The sequence below is a fragment of the Siphateles boraxobius genome, unplaced genomic scaffold (genome assembly GCF_051911475.1).
Source record: "Siphateles boraxobius isolate OS27281-9 unplaced genomic scaffold, OSU_SipBor_1 41, whole genome shotgun sequence".
Lineage (NCBI taxonomy): Eukaryota > Metazoa > Chordata > Actinopteri > Cypriniformes > Leuciscidae > Siphateles > Siphateles boraxobius.
In genome coordinates, this window is record NW_027509042.1 from 2,041,771 (window position 1) to 2,062,171 (window position 20,401).

General features: G+C 37.9%; 2 protein-coding genes across 4 annotated transcripts in view; one reads left to right on the forward strand and one right to left on the reverse strand.

Annotated features, from left to right (window-relative positions):
• The window catches only part of pltp (phospholipid transfer protein), a 13,642-nt gene extending 12,416 nt beyond the window's left edge, over positions 1-1,226 (reverse strand). The window contains exon 1 of the mRNA XM_077197717.1: positions 1,156-1,226. The gene's annotated coding sequence lies outside the window, so the exon portion shown is untranslated. The remainder of the gene's footprint in view (positions 1-1,155) is intronic.
• pcif1 (phosphorylated CTD interacting factor 1) overlaps positions 1-20,171 on the forward strand; it is a 24,607-nt gene extending 4,436 nt beyond the window's left edge. Inside the window, exons 1-16 of one of the 3 annotated variants that reach the window (XM_077197697.1) lie at positions 682-802; positions 2,833-2,975; positions 3,051-3,175; positions 3,400-3,537; positions 3,673-3,812; positions 7,349-7,503; positions 8,359-8,506; positions 8,621-8,704; positions 8,782-8,881; positions 8,970-9,132; positions 10,097-10,272; positions 10,372-10,458; positions 10,546-10,730; positions 11,900-11,993; positions 12,089-12,264; positions 17,202-20,171. In XM_077197697.1, coding sequence (XP_077053812.1) covers positions 2,852-2,975; positions 3,051-3,175; positions 3,400-3,537; positions 3,673-3,812; positions 7,349-7,503; positions 8,359-8,506; positions 8,621-8,704; positions 8,782-8,881; positions 8,970-9,132; positions 10,097-10,272; positions 10,372-10,458; positions 10,546-10,730; positions 11,900-11,993; positions 12,089-12,264; positions 17,202-17,469 — 2,163 coding nt within the window. In that variant the 5' untranslated portion in view covers positions 682-802; positions 2,833-2,851 and the 3' untranslated portion in view covers positions 17,470-20,171. Of the gene's footprint in view, positions 1-681; positions 803-2,810; positions 2,976-3,050; positions 3,176-3,399; positions 3,538-3,672; positions 3,813-7,348; positions 7,504-8,358; positions 8,507-8,620; positions 8,705-8,781; positions 8,882-8,969; positions 9,133-10,096; positions 10,273-10,371; positions 10,459-10,545; positions 10,731-11,899; positions 11,994-12,088; positions 12,265-17,201 lie in introns of those variants that run through there. The other 2 variants (XM_077197698.1, XM_077197699.1) reach the window with 2 other exon arrangements.
• The last annotated feature ends 230 nt before the right edge of the window (positions 20,172-20,401 follow it).

Below are 20,401 nucleotides of genomic sequence, written 5' to 3' on the forward strand. Positions count from 1 at the left end.
ACAACACATACCTATTGAAAGTGTAACTGCAATATAATGATGATAGGGGAGTTTTAAGGTGTATAGCCATTGGATAGTGTGTATAGTACTACGTATTATGACTTTAGGATCAATTTGGGGCTTAAATATCGGCTTATGATTGAATTTCATACTTGATTTTTATATCTTATACTTTGATGGAGTTTTGATGTGCTTTCGATAATAATAATGAGGTTAATAATAATAAGGGTTAATAATACGTTCAAAATAGACATGGCCATTTGTACTTAAGTAAATATAACTAAAACGATTATATTGTTTTCAGTAGTATAAAGCTTAAATAAAAATATTAGATGAAACAATCAATGTTAGGAATGTTCCCTTGGCAACTAGCTGAAATAAGTTTAAGATGGGGTACTAAAATGGCTCAAACAAAACTGAAATAAAAATAAAGCTAAATATTTAGAAGAAACCCTGATAAAATAGAATTCAAAACAGACATGTAAATGTACACACATTTTCAGGACAACAATAAAGAACATTCACGCAGTTTCCTATAAATACAAGAAAATTTTTATTTTCATTATTTCGTTTCACGTAGACTGAATGCCTCTGAATGAATGAATGAATGAATGCCTCTCTACAAATGGCCGCGCGGGTTTGACGACTTTCACTGCGGATGGCAACTAAACCCGCGCATGCGCATTAACCGCGTCCGAGTGCCCGATACAAGATGGCGGAGTCGGTGGGGAGGGAGAGGCGGAGGCGGGTCCGAACCGAATAGAGCAAAGCCTATTGAGGACTCCCATCAAACCTCTCCAAGGTAAGGGATTCTGCCATTGAAGAGCAGCACTAGACCTATGGGCGCGTGGCGGAATGCACGGGGCACAATAATATCCCCACGGTTGCTACAAACGTGCGCACTGCACGCAATAAACTGACATTATAATGCGCAGTGAGCGCGGCGCCTAGTATGCGAGAGCGCGCGCCATCTTGTCGACCGTTTCCACTAAGCGAAAGTGCGCGCCTAAAATTTGTCGTCGTAACGGTCGAAAATGTACGGGGTTAAAACTCAATAGATGAGCAGTTTGTCACACTATGGTGTTGGCCCTATGTATCCTTGTCCTTTCTGTGCCCAAATGAAGCCAAATGCCACGCCACTTGGTCTTATTTTACCTGCTCTATCCAGCACATCAGCTTGTGCTGCCGTAGTAGCTCTTTGTTGGATGTTTTTCTCCTCCTCCTTCGGGTTTGTTTTCGGGCGGCTCGATCTGGGGTGGGCGGCGTAGCAGGCGCATGCGTGCCCTTCTTTCGCTCATTTGCGCTCTTATTAACGACGATAAACGCTGTAAACACTTTCGTAGAAGAAATACACGATGAATGGTCTGATACACCCTGGGTTATTAACCAAAAAGACCCACTGTAATACTATGGTACAATCGTATTGCTATCCGATACAATACTGTACCATGTCAACGCCATAGTGCTTTTTGAAAGGTGTATTTGTAGGAAAAAACGCCGTTCGTGTGGTTTCTGAGATTGAGTGATAAATTGCTACCTGTCAGTATTTAAATGCATGCCAACTCGGGCCAGTATGGTGCCTTTACATTTACTATGGTATCACCACGATATTCCTCAGAAGTATAAAGAGAGCGTGTCTATATGTAATTTTAAAACATTACCATCAGTGTAACGTTAACGTTACCATAATACTGAATATTTACCTATGACGTACCATATTTTCTACAAGTTATGCGTAGGGAAATGTCACAATTTATGGTCACTGGAAATCTCAATCCAGGAATTACCATGGAAACGTTAATCATATCTCATATCTATGAATACAATTTTTGTTTTTTTTTAACTCTGTGTGTGTAACTGTTGAAGGTTCCAAAGTTTAACTTTTATTATGCGCAAGTTTCATTATTTTCCTGCAGAGTTTTTCTTTCACATTCACCCGAGAAGGCTTAAAATCTGTCGTTATTTTATTTCCTCTTACTCAACTATTTCATTGACTACGGGCTGTTTTTTTTTATGTCCAATACTAAATTACCTTTTGGGAATTAATTAAATTGAATTGTACTGTTGACACAGTTGAGACACCCAATACTCTGTGAAAAAATAAATAAGCTTTATTTTGCCTTCAAATTACTTTGTGTTTTTTTGACCTATTCAAAAATTTGTTATTGGAACTTTAATCTTTTATTTTATTAAGCTTAGGATGTGTTTTTTTTTCTTCCTTCGTATTTGTGTTTTATACATGATGTCAGACCCAACCAAACACAACATTTAGGATTAAAGGGTTTTGTTCATCCAAAAAATAAAAATTATCCCATAATTTACTCTCTCTCCAAGCCATCCTAGGTGTAACGTTATATGACATTCGTCTTTCAGTTTTGTTTTGCTCTATCCTCTGCATTCGTCAATACATCATTTGTCGGGCCGGAGGTCACTCTTCGGCCAGAACTAGATTCGCGTACGGCCGTTACCGGAAACCAGTGATTATAGTTTATAATGTTATAAATATGGATATTTTTCTTATAAAAACACATGGCTTCACATCAGAAGGCCTTTATTAACTCCCTGGAGCCGTAGCGATTACTTTTATGATGCGCTTTTTTGGGTTATAAAATCTCAGGCTCTATTCACTCCCATTATAAAGCTTGAAAGAGCCAGTATATTTTTTTAAATTTGCGGAAAGAAGAAAGTCATATACACCTAGGATGGCTTGAGGGTGAGTAAATTACGGGATAATTTTTCTTTTTGGGTCAACTAACCCTTTAATATGACCTTCAGTGCTCTCAGAATTGCAATGCTTTCATTTTGTAAAGATGAAACCTTTTCTATCATAAGACGGGACAAATGAGGAGCTATGACGAGTGAAAACCACGGAACAGTAAAGGCAGATCCGCCAATGGTCATGTCGCCCACCGGGTCCACGTCACAGCCGGCTCCATTATCGCCCTCGACCAGCAAACCCATCCAAGAGCTCCCAGGTCCGTATCTGTGAGGCTTAAGTGACCAATAATCCCTATACAGCTATGCATCTGATTTTTAAGTTTCACTTTCAGATGAGATGATTCAGGCTGGATGGTCCAAATGTTGGAGTAAAAGGGAGAATCGGCCATATTACTTCAATCGGTTCACCAACCAGTCGCTGTGGGAAATGCCTGTCCTTGGGCAGCACGATGTCATTGTAAGTTCAGCCTTCAGAACCAATTTAATCACATTATTATGAATGTAACATTTGGGGAAGAACTTTGACAGGGTTTTTTGTTTTGTTTATACAGTTTCTTTAGATATAATACCAAATTTGTAATAATTTTCCTGTATTATATTTTGTTTCAGCTTTACTTTATTAGTGAAAAGTATTTTTGATAATATAATAACAACTCTGTCCTGTATTTGCTGTTGTTTCAGTCGGATCCTCTGGGGTTGAACGCGGCTCCTGCCTCTGGTGAGGCATTGAGCGACGCAGGTCTGGGAAACGGGCAGCGCAAAAGACATCCGTCAGAGGATGCTTCTCAAGCGGGCCCTAATAGTTTCAAGAGGCCAAAGGTCAGATTTCTTCCTAATAGCAGAAATAGATGCAAAGTAGCATGCTTATTTGATAGTCCAAAACAAATTTAGCAACAACTGTTGGTTTTAGTCATTTTTAGTGAATACATTTTCAAAATTTTTCTTTGATTTCAGGTTGAGATTCCTGTCACTCCAACCACTCCCACTGTCCCTATTTCTCCCAGCACGCCAGGAGTCAAACCCTGGGCCAACGCCACAGATGATAAACAAAGCCAGGCCAGCGTTCCCGCGCCGGCTCCGTACCGGCCCTCTGTGTGAGTTTGGAGTTCATCTTTTCCAATTTGTCCCATTCTTGCAATGTTCCAGTCAGTTTGGCTGAAAGCGTCTGCTTTAACCTGTTAAAGGGATAGATAGGGATTTTTGGGTGAACTATCCCTTTTTGTCCTGGTAGCGGGGCAATTGGCTTGCTTTTATTTATTGCCTTTTTTCCTATCACATATTTTAGTAATCATCATAAATTAGGTACCATTCGAAAGCTTGAACACCCAAAATTCATCCTGTGAAAATGATTGAAATTGCGTTACAATGGAAACAGTACTTTACATCCTTTTAATGTGCTACATTTTTGTGAAAACAACTTCAAAATTTGAAACACAACTTGGCTAGTTGAGCTGCACGATTTTATTTTTTGATAAAAATAGACATCATCACAATTCTTCCCTAAACAAAATAGCATATAATTTAATAGAGGTTCTGACAAAAAGTTTTGTTTGTTTTTGTTTTGCAGTTTGAATGAATGATTCAATGCCTCATTAAGACTTCACTTGTTTTATTACTGGATGAATCAGTTTCTGCATCCCAATTAGCATACTATCCGTCCTAAATAATATTCGAAATTATAATTAGTGTGTCCCAAATCATAGTATGTTGAAATGAGTCTTCCAAAGATACCTGGATGGTCTACTTTTCCCGGTTGGCATCGGAAGTGCAGATCCGTGCACACTCCAGCGGCTAATATTATATTAATATTAATATTGCCTACAACCCATTGCGCGTTGGACGAGAATTCGATTAGAACTATAAACGCAATAATAAAACTAAATAACACTTAAAACTAATAAAACTACAAACATGGCGGATGTGCGACTCCGAGTAGAGGTTTAATAAAGGGGTTGGCGCGATTATCAGTATTTATCTAACCTGACGAAAAGGTATTATTCAATGTTATCCACATTATATTTCATCTGCAACAACATTGTGAACTTTTGTAATGATACGTTTGGTCATTAAGTTTTAAATGCATCATTATGCAAATTGCAAACACATGAGGAGAGTCTCCGCATGAAAACACCCGACTGGCAGATCAACGTGCTACTACATTTCTCTCAGAAACGGTAGGAAAATAAATTAAATTAAATTTGGAGGATTTTAACTGTGACAAGATGATTGACAGAGCAGTTTAAACGTGATAGGATGCACGTAACTAACCGACTAATTTACTCTGCCGTAGACATCAGTGTTTATATCCGAACTGTATTATCCCGATACTTTTGTAATAATTTGAAGTATTGTTACAGAAATAATGATACTGTGCGGTTGAAAAGACTGTTTGTGAAGCTGTTTCATATAAATAACAACTGCTCTCTCTGGATCAACGGCAACACCAACAAAGATCTGAATGTTGCTGTGATCGTACTTATTAGAGGTTTTATAGACACAGGCGAATCGTTTTCGTTTAAGAATTAGAATGTGTGTGTTTGAATCGAGATTGCGCCCTTATAACAATTGACCCTTCGCTAAGCCCCGCCCTCCCTAGTTACTGTTGCTACGCCTGTCAAGCTTTCGCGCATGGCACGTCTATTACAGTGTGTATGCACCGGTGTCAGACATTCCCAATGAGATAATTAGTCATTTTTGGCGAACATGTGAAATATCTGAGAGAGCAAGACAAAAGAGACTGCAGTATGTATTCGAGGGATATATCCACAACATAATATGCAACCGATTAGCGAATAATTTCATAAAAATTGAAGACAAAGCCTATCCACCTTTTTCTTGGTTAGCGAATTTACCCATGATTCAAAGCGGGTTTGAACCTGAAGTCGGTTGTCCTTTTCCGGTTCGAAGCTTTATGAAGATTAAGCGCCGCTCGCTCAGAACACCCGCAGTGATGTGCTGGTTAGAAAATATGTGAAATAAGTAGGGCTGGCCCTGCCCATGCACGACTGAAGTTGGTTTGGAAGTTATGTATACTATATGGGAGAGAATGCTAAACCATAATGAGCGTTTTCGTAATATATTGCCGATTATGCATGAAACATTTGAATTGTTTATTAAAAAACTAGTGTTTTCTGTAATTGTCGACTGCAAAGATAAATTTGATGATGCTGACTCGCCATCCTCGCAGTAGTGAACGCGCCTATAGAGAGAAATGCACACTTCATACGAATTAACCTATACATAAGCAGAGATCAGCCCATTTCTGTTCGTTTTCAATTATTTTGTTTAAAATTAGATATTTCAAGCTATATAGATATACTTCTCAGGTATTTGAGGCAAGTAACTTATACGTTGAGTTTCGTTGATTAATGAGACGCGCTGGAGTTCACGCGCCCGCGCCTCCGTGTCCTGTACATCTACTATATTTGCTTCTTATTTATTATTCCAGGCAAATTGTTGATAAAACATTGATTAAAATGAAGATACAATTTATACTAAACGAAATTCACTTTAAAGAAAGGCTTTCTACAAAACAAAACTTAATAAGTGGTCAAAATCATGTCTGAGCCATTCCAAATGTTTTCCGATATTGGGCATCTTATGATCATATCTGACTCATCTCATGTGGTTCCCTTTTAAATCAAAAACCATTATATTGTGAAACTTAAATAAAAAACGTATGTTTTAATTTTTTTTAAATTACATTTAACTTAAGCGTCACTGCTCCGCTTTGCACACATGCTCTGGTGTGTGGCCTATACATGTGTGTTTTTTTTATCTTCTTTGAATTGTTAAAACAACCAACAACAGCACATGTAGAGCCTGAACTCATTCTCTCACTGCTAATACAGTACGAACCGGAAGTAGGCAACCGGAGTCGTCGTCATGGCGGCGCACATTGTTTAGAACAGAATAAGGTGGATAGTCCCAGAGCAAGCAGCAACGCCTCATACGCTGACCATTCACATGGGAAACACACAAATTGAGGAACAACTATGTTCATGCACAGCAGAGTAAGTGAAATGTGAAAATAATCTAATAATTATAAATCAAACAGTTTATCCATACATTTTGTGGAATAACACTAACACCGGGAGAGCCGCGATCGGATTGGGTTAAAGTTACTCAGGGGTAGTAGGCCGTCGATTAACAAAATGCTGATTATTGATGATTATTTCCAACTTCCAAGCAATAGGTGTTTTTGTTAATCCTGTGGACATGTAGTTGTGAATGGGGTCTCCCACACTGCTTGATCCACGCACATCATTTCTCCCCTTGGCTTTTAGATGTTCGGGAAGGAAAAAAATTCCAGTCCCCCGTCCAAACTTTTAGATACCGGGTATCAGATTTGCACAATCCATACGCACAACGCTTCGGCATGTTTCCCTCGCTCGAAAGCTTGCCAGACCTCCCGCGCCTAGTTACGGTTGCTAAGACATGATTGGCCAGTGGCGGTTTTCGGGCGTGGCTTAGCGAAGGGTCAATTAATGGTGCAGCTCTATTGGTTAGACATATGACTTTGACTTTCTAGTTATTTTAGAGTTCATAGTAAGCTCTTTCAGCTGTTGAGCTCTGTAGACATGATACGACTCTGCGCCTTGACATGTCTGAACTGGACTTTGTGTTTCAGAGTGTACTGGGACCTAGACATTCAGACCAACGCTGTGATCCGAGAGCGAGCCCCAGTGAACCACCTCCCACCACACCCGGAGATCGAGTTGCAGAGAGCGCAACTCACCACCAAACTGCGACAGCACTACCACGAGCTGTGCTCTCAGCGCGAGGGTGTGTGAAGCAGCTGTCATGTTTTACTAAATATGTCCCCATTAAAAAAAGCTTTACATTCTGCATAGGAGAGATTATACATATTAATTCCAGTGTAACAAAATCAGCATTGTAGTGTTTTTGTCATGTCGTCCCACCTCCACATTCACAGACAATTTTATTCTGAGTAAATGTTAACTCTTTATGAATGCATTGCAAAGCTACCGGAAGGAAAGTAATATTGAAACTGCAGCTGTCTCAAAGTTTGAATCTTAAAAGGTGCATGGGTCTTATAAAACATGTGGTAACTTGCTGAAGAGGATGAGCTCCATAAATATTGGTTTCTAGTTTATAAACTTTATATACTGGTGTCAGTAGAACATTATTTTATTTTATTTTTTAAAAGAAATTAATACTTTTATTCAGCATGGATGCATTAAATTGATCAAAAGTAACAGTAAAGTCATTTATAATGTTACAAATGTTATATCATTATTTATCAACGAGACCTGAAAAGAATTATCACAAAAATATGAAACACACAACTGTTTTCAACATTGATAATAATCAGAAATGTTTCTTGAGCATCAAATCAGCATATAAGAATGATTTCTGAAGGATCATGTGACACTGAAGACTGTAGGAATGATGCTTAAAATTCAGCTTTGCATATTCAAATAGAAAACGGTTATTGTAAAATATAATATTTCACTTTATTACTGTAATTTTGACAAGTAAATAAATGCAGCCTTAATGAGCAGAAGAGACTTATTTCAAACACATTCAAAAGTCCTACTGACCCCAAACTTTTGAATTGTGTAATTGTAATTTAGAGAAAATTATTTAGGAATAATTGAAGATTGACTAACTTTTCAGGCATAGAGCCTCCGCGGGAATCCTTCAACCGCTGGCTTTTGGAGAGAAAGGTGCTGGATAAAGGTCCGGATCCGCTCTTGCCCTGCGAGTGCGACCCGGTCATTTCCACGTCAATGTTCAGAGAGATCATGAACGACATTCCCATCAGGTACTAAAACATCACTGTTCATCGTATAACAAAGTTCCTCTTTGTTTTTGTGTTGCATATTTCAGTATGGAAATGCTTTTATAATTTTCTAACTTGCCTCGCAACAAATGTTAGGCTCTCTCGCATCAAATACAAGGAAGAGGCCAGGAAACTCCTGTTTAAATATGCAGAGGCGGCTAAGAAAATGATTGACTCCAGGTAATTATTCATGTTGGTTGCTAAGGGTTTGAGACTAACATGAACATTGCATGAAAGTATATTTCATGTTTGCACAGAAATGCAACTCCTGAGAGTCGGAAGGTGGTGAAGTGGAACGTCGAGGACACGATGAACTGGCTGAGACGAGACCATTCTGCCAGCAAGGAGGACTACATGGTACATTCTCAGTTTTGTTCAGAGCTGCCTACCTTAGACAGCATTTTCCAGACGTACATGTGCATGACCGTAATGGATCATTCCTCAGGATCGGCTCGAGCACTTACGGAAGCAGTGCGGCCCTCACGTGGCGTCTGTGGCGAAGGACTCGGTTGAGGGCATCTGTTCAAAGATCTATCACATTTCTGCAGAATATGTACGCAGGATCCGCCAGGCTCACCTCACTCTACTTAAAGAGTGCAACATCTCAGGTAGGAGGTGGAAATGGCAAGCAGAATGCAAAGAATACCACATTATTTGAAATAAATCCTGTGGTGGGAAAAAGATGTGTTCTAAATTTTTATTTTCTCATATATAAAGACACAATTTATACTGTGACACATTAACATTATAAATGAGTAAAAAAAGATAGAAAATATTTAGTTTCTGTTGTTACTTTTTTTTTTTCCTATTCACTATAGTACTCTAGGCTTGTGATGGTATTTTCATGTTACGATTCTTGCTGAAGCATTTATCATGGTGTACAGTATTATTCCAATATGACTGATATTACTGTAATATTAATCATTGAAATAAGTTGAAAAAACAGGTGTTGTCATACTATAACAGGTTTAATAACTTTTTTCTTAAAACAAAATGAACTCTATACATTTTTGTTTATTATTTTATTCTATTTAAATGTTCAAAGTAAACAAATGTTTCAAACAGATTAAAGTGCAAAAGAATTATAAAGAACAATAGGTAACACTACAATAAGGTCCAATTAAGTGAACATTAATGCATTAACTAACCTTAATGAATGAGCAATGGCTTCTTTTGTTACAGAAGTTGTTCTTTGTTAATGTTAGTTAAATAAATACAACTAATTATTGTTAGTTTAAAGAATCTTCTATATATTTGTATTTACAAAACAGTCTAGTTCAACTTTTTAAATAGCACTTCTTATATTGTATTTATTATATTGTTGAATGTTGAATTTATATCAGCCGTGTAATAACCTGTGAAACTGTTATGGCAATTAATTTAAATAAAATCAGTCAAATACAGGTAGGAGATGGAGATAACCATGAATCTGGAAATGGTTAGTGAGGGTTTCATTGGTAGACAAAAATCAACCAACTTCAAAAAAGGAAGAATTTTTGGCCCTGGTGCCAATATTCATTCTTGGTTTGACTTCGTTTAGAGCCTCTCTGAACTACTCTTCTTGCTTTAAAGTGGACGGCACCGAGTCGACAGAGGTTCAGGACCGGTTGGTGTATTGTTATCCAGTTAGACTCTCCATCCCGTCTCCTCCTCAGCCGCGCGTTGAGCTGCACTTCGAGAATGACATCGCTTGTCTGCGGTATAAAGGGGAAATGGTGAAGGTCAACCGTGGTCATTTTAACAAATTGGTGTGTACATGCTAACACAAGCTCAAAACAAATGAAAACCAGAAACTTAGACTAAATTGGATTCTTATTTTGTTGCATTTGTTTTTCTGGCATAAACAGGAACTCCTCTATCGATACAGCTGTATAGATGACCCAAGGTTTGAAAAGTTCTTGTCTCGTGTGTGGTGCCTTATCAAAAGATACCAGGTAAGACTCAAATTTACAAGTATTGGTAACCAATCAGGAAAGCAAATGCAGCATCAATGTGTGTTTCCACCCTCTTGTGATTTACAGGTGATGTTTGGCTCTGGTGTGAACGAGGGGTCTGGCCTGCAAGGGGCGCTGCCTGTCCCCGTCTTTGAGGCTCTCAACAAAAAGTTTGGAGTGACATTTGAGTGCTTCGCTTCTCCACTGAACTGCTATTTCAAGCAGTTCTGCTCCGCGTTTCCAGACATTGACGGCTTCTTTGGATCTCGAGGGTATGTAAAAGGGTTCTTGATTGTCATACAATGAAAAGTGACATTCCAACAGATTTTGAGGATCATAGTAATACATTACTTTGATGTCATGACTCGTGTATATTTTACCATGTACATGTCATGGTAAATGTGTACACACACACGCACATATATATATATATATATATATATATATATATATATATATATATTAGGGCTGGGTGGAAATATCGATTCATCAATGCATTGCAATTATTTGTTTCTCAATTCAAAATCGATTCATCAAATTCTATGAATCGATTCAACCCACCGGCCAGTGGTGGCGCTGTGGGCAACACTCTAGTGAGAGTGTTCAGCATTGTACAAGACGCACTTTACCAAAACAGCAAGATGACGGACAGTAGCTGCACTCCGTTCAAGCCTGCACCACCAACCAGGGATGTCGTTAGGCCTATTTTTGGGGGGCTGAAGCTACCCCAAAATGTTCCTAAGCCCCCCTAAATGATAATAAGAACAACAAGTCTCCGGGAGTCTCCCGCATATTGATAGCGACTCCCTGATGTCCGCAAATTACTTCAAATCTCCCGGAATCTAGAGCTTGCGAGCTCCAAACCGTGTAGCGCGCGAACGGCCGAGAGGAAGAGAGCGAGTCCTTGCGTGTTTGTGCAAATGTGCGTGTGCGTGTGCCTCACGAAGCGCTTTTTTTTTTTATGAGTATGCACATTTTGTGCTTCTGTTTGCATTTCTTTTATAACTTGAATGTATAGGAAGAAAGAAATATACTCTCTACTGCTTACAGTTACATGCACTTTAGAGGTGTTAATAAAGCACCTGTTTGTTACAGTTGTGTTTTGTATTCAACACATGTACAATATTGTACAGTTTGTTCTGCTAAATAAACCATGACAGGAAACATGCTGCGGTCAATTTGTTCTTAAACATTGGTAATACTGCACACATTATTTAAAAATATACTCAGGTACTTAATTACTTGTGTATTTACTTAGTGAATTGATATCGAAGCTAATAAATCAATATCGAATCGAATTGTGAAATTCCTAACAATACCCAGCCCTAATATATATATATATATATATATATCTCACAAATGTAATCAAATTATAATTAATCTGTTACTGCCGTAAGTAAGCGTAACTTGCTTTACCGTGTCCTCATATCTGTCCTCACAGGCCGTTTCTCAGCTTCTCTCCGGCCAGTGGCTCATTTGAGGCAAACCCTCCGTTCTGTGAGGAACTCATGGACGCCATGGTGACACGCTTTGAGGTGTGTGACCCTTAGACTCGCCCCAAATCCTTTAGCTTTGAATATCGTCATATAAAATATCCCATACTGATTTTCTATGTCTCCATCTTTCTCAGGATCTCCTGGAACGCTCCAGCGAGCCACTGTCCTTCATCATCTTTGTGCCAGAGTGGCGTGACCCGCCGACCCCTGCGCTGACACGGATGGAGTCCAGTCGCTTCCGAAGGCACCAGATGATTGTGTCCCCTTTCGAACACGAGTACCGCAGCGGCTCGCAGCACATCTGCAAAAGGTCAGACATTTGTTGGTTGGGCTGGGCCGTGTGAAGATCAGGGTTCCCACAGGTCCTTGAAATCCTGAAAGTTTGTGAATTCTGAAAAAAAATAAAGGCCCTGGAAAGTTTTTTAAATAAACATGCATAGATGCAGGTTTTCTTGAAAATATTCCATTATATGTCCGCTAATGTGTTCGCCAACTAGGGCTGTCACTTTTGTGAAAAAATCCTGTTCTATTTTTGAGACATATGTGTTCATTGAATCGATTGTAAAATCGATTTTTCCATGTTTAAAGACGTTTCCATTTTCAACACCAAATATTGGCAAATCCACGGTCAACTAACAGGCATTAGGACTAACGTAAAGAGGGCGCTTGAGACGCGCACAAGTCAGCAATATTTCTGATGATTTATTGGCGTGAAGTTTTTTGCACAATGACAAACAGGAGTGCAACATTCAAGGATTGAAATTAACACCCGCCAAATTTCGGATAAAAATTAACTTTGGCGGGTAACGCTGTCATATCACGAGCCAATTTGGCGTGTTTCTATGTACACTCACTTTGCTGGGGAAGTTTGTGTAAGCTAAATCTGCGTGGATTTAGCACAAATACGCAACTCGTGAGTCCTCATGATATATTAAATACAGCGTATTGCGCAGAATCTGCGCATTTTTGGCTTGCTTGAACACACACGTCACTAAGCAACAAATAACGGCGCGCTTGTTCACTTGCACTGAAGTAATAGCGAATATTAAAAAGCATTTGGTTAACAGAAAGGACATTGTTATTTTCCAACATCCTACATGTTCTGTGTACTGCATTGATACCTAAAACACATTTTTGGTTAAAAAAAAAAGCAGTTAAAATCGATTCCCTATTTGCGTTTTCGAAACTTGTGTTGGTTGGTCCGATCGATTGTGCAATCGATTTTCGAACGTAAAGTGACCAGCCCAATCGCCAACACTTTGTGGCCTATGCATACTAGCCTGCTTGATTTACATTAGTTACGAGCATTTACGTGTTATGTCAAGTGTTTCCCGCGTGAGGTACTTTGTGTTGTACGTTGCCATGACGATCACGCACACACGAAACTACTAAGATGGTACCTCAACGTTTCACAGACACACTGTGAAACATTGCAAAAATAGGCTGAAACTGCAGAAACGTGATGCCTGGAAAAAACAAGTTTCAAGATATTTGGCTCACCAAAGAAGATTACAAAGAATGGCTTGCCACCCATCCCGTAAAATACAGAATCGTCCCGTATTTAAAGGTAAAATGATGCGTCCCGTATAGACCCACACATTCATTGCATGTTAGCTTCTTCTATAGCGACGGAGTCAAGAGAACATGCACAAACGGGCGTTTATGAATATTAATCATATGCATAATATCTAGGGCCGGGACTCGAATAAAAAAATTAATCTAATTAATTAGAGCCTTTGTAATTAATTAATCGAAATAAATCACATTTTAATTGCATAAATATTTGACCTGAGAACAGTGAGAAGTAATTTTTTTCACATGGATTTTTAGTATACCATTGAATAATGACTGAATGCATAAGCTTAAGCAACAAAATATTGTTTATTTTTGTTCAACCAAGTCCAGCAGACCAGTGCAATTTTTGCCATTAAGTGTAGCAATAGCATATTTAGAAATATAGTACATTTCAGAAATTCAGGTAGCCTATAGGTCCACGCTAGCTGCTCTATGTTTTGCGTTGATGTGATACTTGAGGCCCGATGTGCTGCGGTGATATGCGAATTCCTTGTTGCATAACTTGCACACAACCATGCTCTTATCAACGCTTCCAACCACGGGGCTAATCAAAGCGGTCTCATCAGCTTCTTCGTCCATGTTCACTGTGGTTTGTTGTTGTCTGAAGTCATGAACGCTAGTTGGTGCTCCAGTATAATCGGTCCGCCGAAACTCATCCAGTGAGAAACGTTCCGCGTTACGGAAAAATGTTTAACGCGTTTAATCTTAATTAACGCGTTAAGAGTCTGTAATTAATTAATCTTAATTAACGCGTTAAAGTCCCAGCCCTAATAATAACTGATGATCCGATTCCTATCTGTCATGCTCAATTTATGGCATTTAAAAAAAGTTTTAAAAAGTGCTAAATTATTTAAATAAAAATCGGACAAATATTTACATAATAATGTAGTCATAATCTAATTAGTAAATAAATTAAAAATGGACAAAATTATCCCATCCCTGCAGAATTGTCAAAAACATGATTACTGGTATAAGACTGGAAAAACTGGAAGAGGGCGCAACTCTCTGAGAGAACAAAGCAAATTTACATTTGAATTTCTCTCTTGTGCACCATTCAAGACGCAAGTCTCACCTAAGCAATCCTAATCTACATCTTTCTCTGGACCCATTCTCCTCCCACACCTTCTCCCTCATGCTGAGATCACCTGAAATTCACCCAAGAATCAATATAGTTTAATACGAATAATTATCATACAGTATCACACGTTTGATATCATTTGAAATGTCTCAGTGCGACTGGTACAAAGGTCTCATTCTCAAAGAAGTAAACCAGAAGGTAATAAGGCATTTAAGAGTTTAGAAATAATTCACACACAGAGTAGGGTGTGTCTTCCAGGCATATGGCCTTATTCTCTCAGAAGGTGTAAACTCAATTCAAATTCCCACTGTTAGCAAATGGTTCCATGTAAATCAACTTCTGCCCCCAGTAAGTCTGGGACGGTGATTAATGTGAATTCCCACTGTGAACTCATCTTTACATTTGAAATGAGGTTTGTCTATATAATGAAATGCAACTAGAGCTCGGCACTTTTTCTGTAACCAGATTAGCCCAGGATGTGAAGTGCACCAAAACACTTCATGTCGTTTTATTTTTTTTTTTTTTATATTTTATTATTTCTTGAAGTTGCAAGACATAAATACACATTTGGTCATATTAAAAAACATTTTTGTCTTGTCTCACATCCTCATGTCGTTTTATAAGGTCAAGGTATTGCATCTTCTCTCTTTATTCTAGAGCATTTGATGTTTGTATCTATTATATTTGAACTGATTATGCAATTGGCGTGATGCATTTACTTGACATAATAAGTTGTAAACATTTGATTGTTTTCTAATCGACTTAGATATTATTTTCAGTAAAGAGTTAAAAAGAATACCGTATTTTCCGCACTGTAAGGCGCACCTAAAAGCCTTTAATTTTCTCAAAAAACGACAGTGCGCCTTATTATCCGGAGCGCCTTATATATGGATCAATTGGTTAATAGGATCAATTGGTTAATAATGCTCCGCGTTATTAAATTCGCCCGCGAACTCGCGCTCGTGTCCATCTTATGCCTGCTCTTTCACACGACCAGTTCAACCTCGTATAAATCAGGTTATGCCCGCTCACGAGCGCTCACTCTTACTAACAGACATACAAACAGACACACTGTCCTCCCCGGCGCTGCTCGCGCGTCACAGAATGTTCATAAAGCGTTCCCCATTCACAGTAACCGGGTCGTCTCATTCAAAACAGCCAGCTGTTGCTGTCAGCGAGCCACCGCACATGAATACTCGTATGAGTCAGGCTGCGAATGTAAGTTACGTGCCCGCCCCAGCGCGCGCACGCTTACTAATAAACGCCTCGCCTCCGGCGCCGCGCACTCGTTACATTCCCTTTAGCACATCTAGTGGATGCATAACGCAAACCCAGTCAAACGTTTGACTGCAGTATCTTATGCGCCTTATAATCCGGTGCGCCCTATATACAGTTAATGTTCTAAAATAGGTCATTCATTGAAGGTGCGTTTTATAATCCGGTGCGCCTTATAGTGCGGAAAATACGGTAGTCAAACATTCGCTCACAGTTAATGATGCACAGATATCATTAAAAGCCTTTTTCATTTATGGAGTCAGATGAAATAACGAGTTAATACATATGAGAAAATGTATTTCATTTAATCAAATTGCTTTGCCACGCGGAAAGATGGTAACGCGCAGAGACCTTCACCCGCTGATCAGAAGACTTTCTTTGGGCCGATCCAAGACCTTGACACATTTTTATTTTATTTAATATTTTGTTTGATTATTATCATTATTTTTTTTATAGTACCAAATATTCTTCAGTTTTATGCAAAACAGAAATACGACAAATAGAATATCAGATCTCTGTCATATTGCCAAAAATAAATGCAAAAAAAAGAAGCTTTTTTGCATAGTTGTGTTAGACACATGAAAACTGTTACAATGTATCTCGCAAGGTAACACGATGTAACGTTGCTCTCTCTCGTAATGTCCCCACATTAAATCCTTGAATTTGAGGGTATTGGACCTGGAAAGTCCTTGAAAGGTCTTTGAATTTGAAGTTGACCACGGTGTGGGAACCCTGGAAGATGTATATCATGGTGACGACGATATGAATGTGTGTCTGTATATTAGATTTGTGCATTCGCTCTTAAAGTAACAGCAGCCTAATAAACCTTTTTATTATACTTCACGCACAGCATCATACCATAATTTACTAGTAATGTTTTAACTTCTCATACTGCTAAATTGCCAGAACCAATTTACTGGTATTTTTAAAAGGTCCTGTTCACACATGATCTCGTAATGGTAATTTTCCAATAAAGACAATGTGTGAAAGGGGCAAATGTCAAATGTTTTTATTTTATTTTCTCAGAATTGTGAGATATAAACTGGCAATTATGAGAGAAAAGTCACAATTGTGAGATGAAAAATTTGCAATTGCCTTTTTCATTTTTTATTACGTGGCGAAAACAAGCCTCCATAATATCTTGATGTATATTATTAACGTGTAATAAAAAACATTCTCCAATGTAAGATTTCTAAGATTTTGGTCCCATTGCCCACCCCAATTTTTTGGTCTATTGCTAGTGGGTTTTCATTGCTTGTTTACTGCACGAAACAGATGGTTTAACTTGTGGTTTGCTCTCTTGACTTTGTGTCTCTCAGAGAAGAGATGTACTACAAGGCCGTCCATGGGACAGCAGTCATTTTCCTCCAAAACAATGCTGGCTTTGCCAAATGGGAGCCCACTACGGAGAGAATCCAGGAGCTCCTGGGGGCGTATAAGATCTCCGGGCGTTCGTTGCCCTCACCTGGTCCCTCTTCAACCAGTACCGGAGATAAAGACTCCAAACCGGCCCAGGAACGAACCCCTAGGAGTCAAGACAACAGCAGTCCTGTTGACAAGACTGCACCGGACACAACAAACATTTAGACACGGCGCTGGGCGTGTGGACACGTGTATGTATGTTCATGGGAAAGAGTCTGTGATTGTATGAGAGGTATAATATTGGGTTTAGATGTTCATGTGAGAAGACGACTGTTTGTTTGTTTACTTTCTTCCGCATCTATTATTTAATATTATTTGTTTTGGGGTTTGAGTCTCATAATGGTTGAGTTTTTTTATCAGTGTATAGATCACCTTTTTTTTTTTTTTTTTTTTTTTAAAGAGATGGTAAATGTAGTCAAACATATCAAATTCTTTAAATTTTTTTGTTTTCCTTTTTGGGTGAGTCTCATTAAACCATGTCATGTTTCACACCAAGATCAAAAGATAAATAATTTGCATAAAGAAAATGAAGCTTTATTTCATAAATTTTCAGTTTTTGTAGTTCTCATTATTCTCAATGGTGTTTAAACTTTAATAAAACTATTTTCATTCATTATACAGTAATTATTTACTGTACTATTACAGTTAAAAGGTTACTGTTACAATGCTATTTAAAAAAATAAAATCAGCCTAAATTGAATTTAACACAATGTAATGTATTACCATCAGGGTATCTTTACTGAAATACATTCTGCATACTTTTTTTTTTCCCCAAAAAAAAGAAAAAAAGAATGGTCCTCAAATAGGGTTAATTTTCCAAACTAAATAAAATTTCTTTCTGCTGATTTCGGAGTGAAATATGACAGGCGTTGTGACATTCACGCCTTAACTTTGTGCTTTTCTCACTGGCAGGAATATGAAGCTGTCATAGAGTTGAGGCACCGATGTTAGTCTGTTGTTCTTTTTAGACAATTCTGTGTCAGAAGACGATCGGCGATCAGGCAGCTATGTTTAAAAGCCTTCATCATGACATCATGCTTCTCAGATCGATAGTTGGCTCCTGTTACACCCATTTCTTTTTAGATTTCACAGGCGTGTTTCCAAGTTAAGTGGTTATGTTTGATTTCTTCATGATAGAATATATATTGTATGTAATTACAAAAGATCAGTAAACAAGCAGAAAAGTAGTCATCCATCTGCAGTTAAATCCAGTCAGTTTTCTTTTATTCCTAAAATATTGTACAGAACACAATAGCAAATCTGAAATAGTTTTTTGTACCTTTATTGCGTTCTTCTTTTCTGTACAGTACAAGCCTGTGTGAACCTTAAGTCCTATTGTGGCATTCCTGGTCACATCAATTGTAGCATTTAGCGAGTGGAAAAAGAAAATTTCTTATTAGTTATGAAAGCATTATTCCAACTGGTTGTGGTTTTATTGAGAAATGATTTAGCTCCTAAATATGGCGTACGGCCCTCGTTTTTCTCCGGTGAGTCTACCTCTCATTTCGTGTGTTTTATAATTGAGAGCACGACACCTGTAAACTCGAACGAAGAAAAGCAAACGAGGCTTATTCTTCCTCTAATAAATGCATCGGCGTCCGGTTATTCGAATTGGTTGCAATTGCCTTGATTTCACTTTTTCGTGTATGTGAAAAGTGCTTTAAAAGTTGACTTTTTTTTTTCTAATCATAGAAATTTGTTTACATAATATTGCGTTTAAATTGTATCACTGGGCAGCGTTTTGAATGTACATTTTAAAAAAGGAAAAGAGAAGTTATTGATCGAATTTGTTGCTACAATTGGACTTTAAATGTTGCGATTATTAACACTACAATGGTGTTTTTTTGGGGGTTTTTTGCCATGTTAATACGCATGTAGTAATTCGTATTGTATACTATCACTTTATTAAACCCAATCACTTCCATCTGTAAGTAAGTATAGTTTTTTTTTTTTTTTTCACTGGACTACATTGTCTTGTTGCCAAACTGGGAAATGGCTTTTATATTAGGTTTAAAAGCATTCCAGTGGTTTGACGTGTAATGTAACCCAGTTTGCCCTTTTTAAAATCCAACATAACATCACATTGAGCATCAGGCACTTGTTGGATTTCCTAATCCCAGAGTGGATCACCAGCAAAACTGTAGATGTTGTACAGAACATGGGTATGAAGTTTGTTTTCCCACACAGTTGTTGTGAGTCTATTTGAAAAGAACACAAAAGATGTCTTTTTCACCATGATTTTATTTTTATTTAACTTTTTGGTTCTAAACTGTTTATGAATTATAGAATTTATGAAATAGTTGTTTTAAACTAAACCAAAGTGTTATTAAAAAAAGGAGGAATTTATCTTGTATCTTAAAGTAGAACCGTGTACGATTGCATCAGTAATGCATAAAGTGTAACCAGCAGAAACATCCATTTATCCATAACTTTATTTTTATAATTCTTTTTGTTCTTTGTTTTCTTACAAAAAGTGTGTTTAGGTTTTTATTGTGCATGACCTGATATTTTGCATTACAAAAAAAAAACAATATATAAATTGTACAAATCTATATTGTTTAGTTAGTTGTACGCTTTGCCACACTAGGCTTTTAACCGATTTGCATTTATCAGTCATGTTGATTGATTTATATTTGGTCGCCATTGCGTTTGTTGATTCAATGTCCTCTAAAATGCCATGAATGTCTCCCCTGTAATCTTATTCTGATAAAGACAAAGATTCGGTGAATGTAAATATGTCTGTGCTTATATAATTTGTTTCTTCTACCTGTATATTATCAGTGTTGTGGCATTTCCCATCACCGAAAGTGGTATGAAGATTTTCCTCTGAATCAGAAAAGCTCTCAGTAAAATATTGAAATCATAAACCCATCTCTGGCATTTTCTTATAATATGTATTGTACATACTTATTTTTGGCTGGTGCTCACACAAGTTTCATCAGCATATAATTGGCTGAAATTGTACTGTAACAAAAAAGTACCATGGTATTACTTATGGAAATTGTACCATGGTAATACCATGTTTTATCAGCACTTCGCATAGTGTACTTTGAAGTACCTTGTAGTTCTGTGCAATACCATAGTACATAAATAAAGT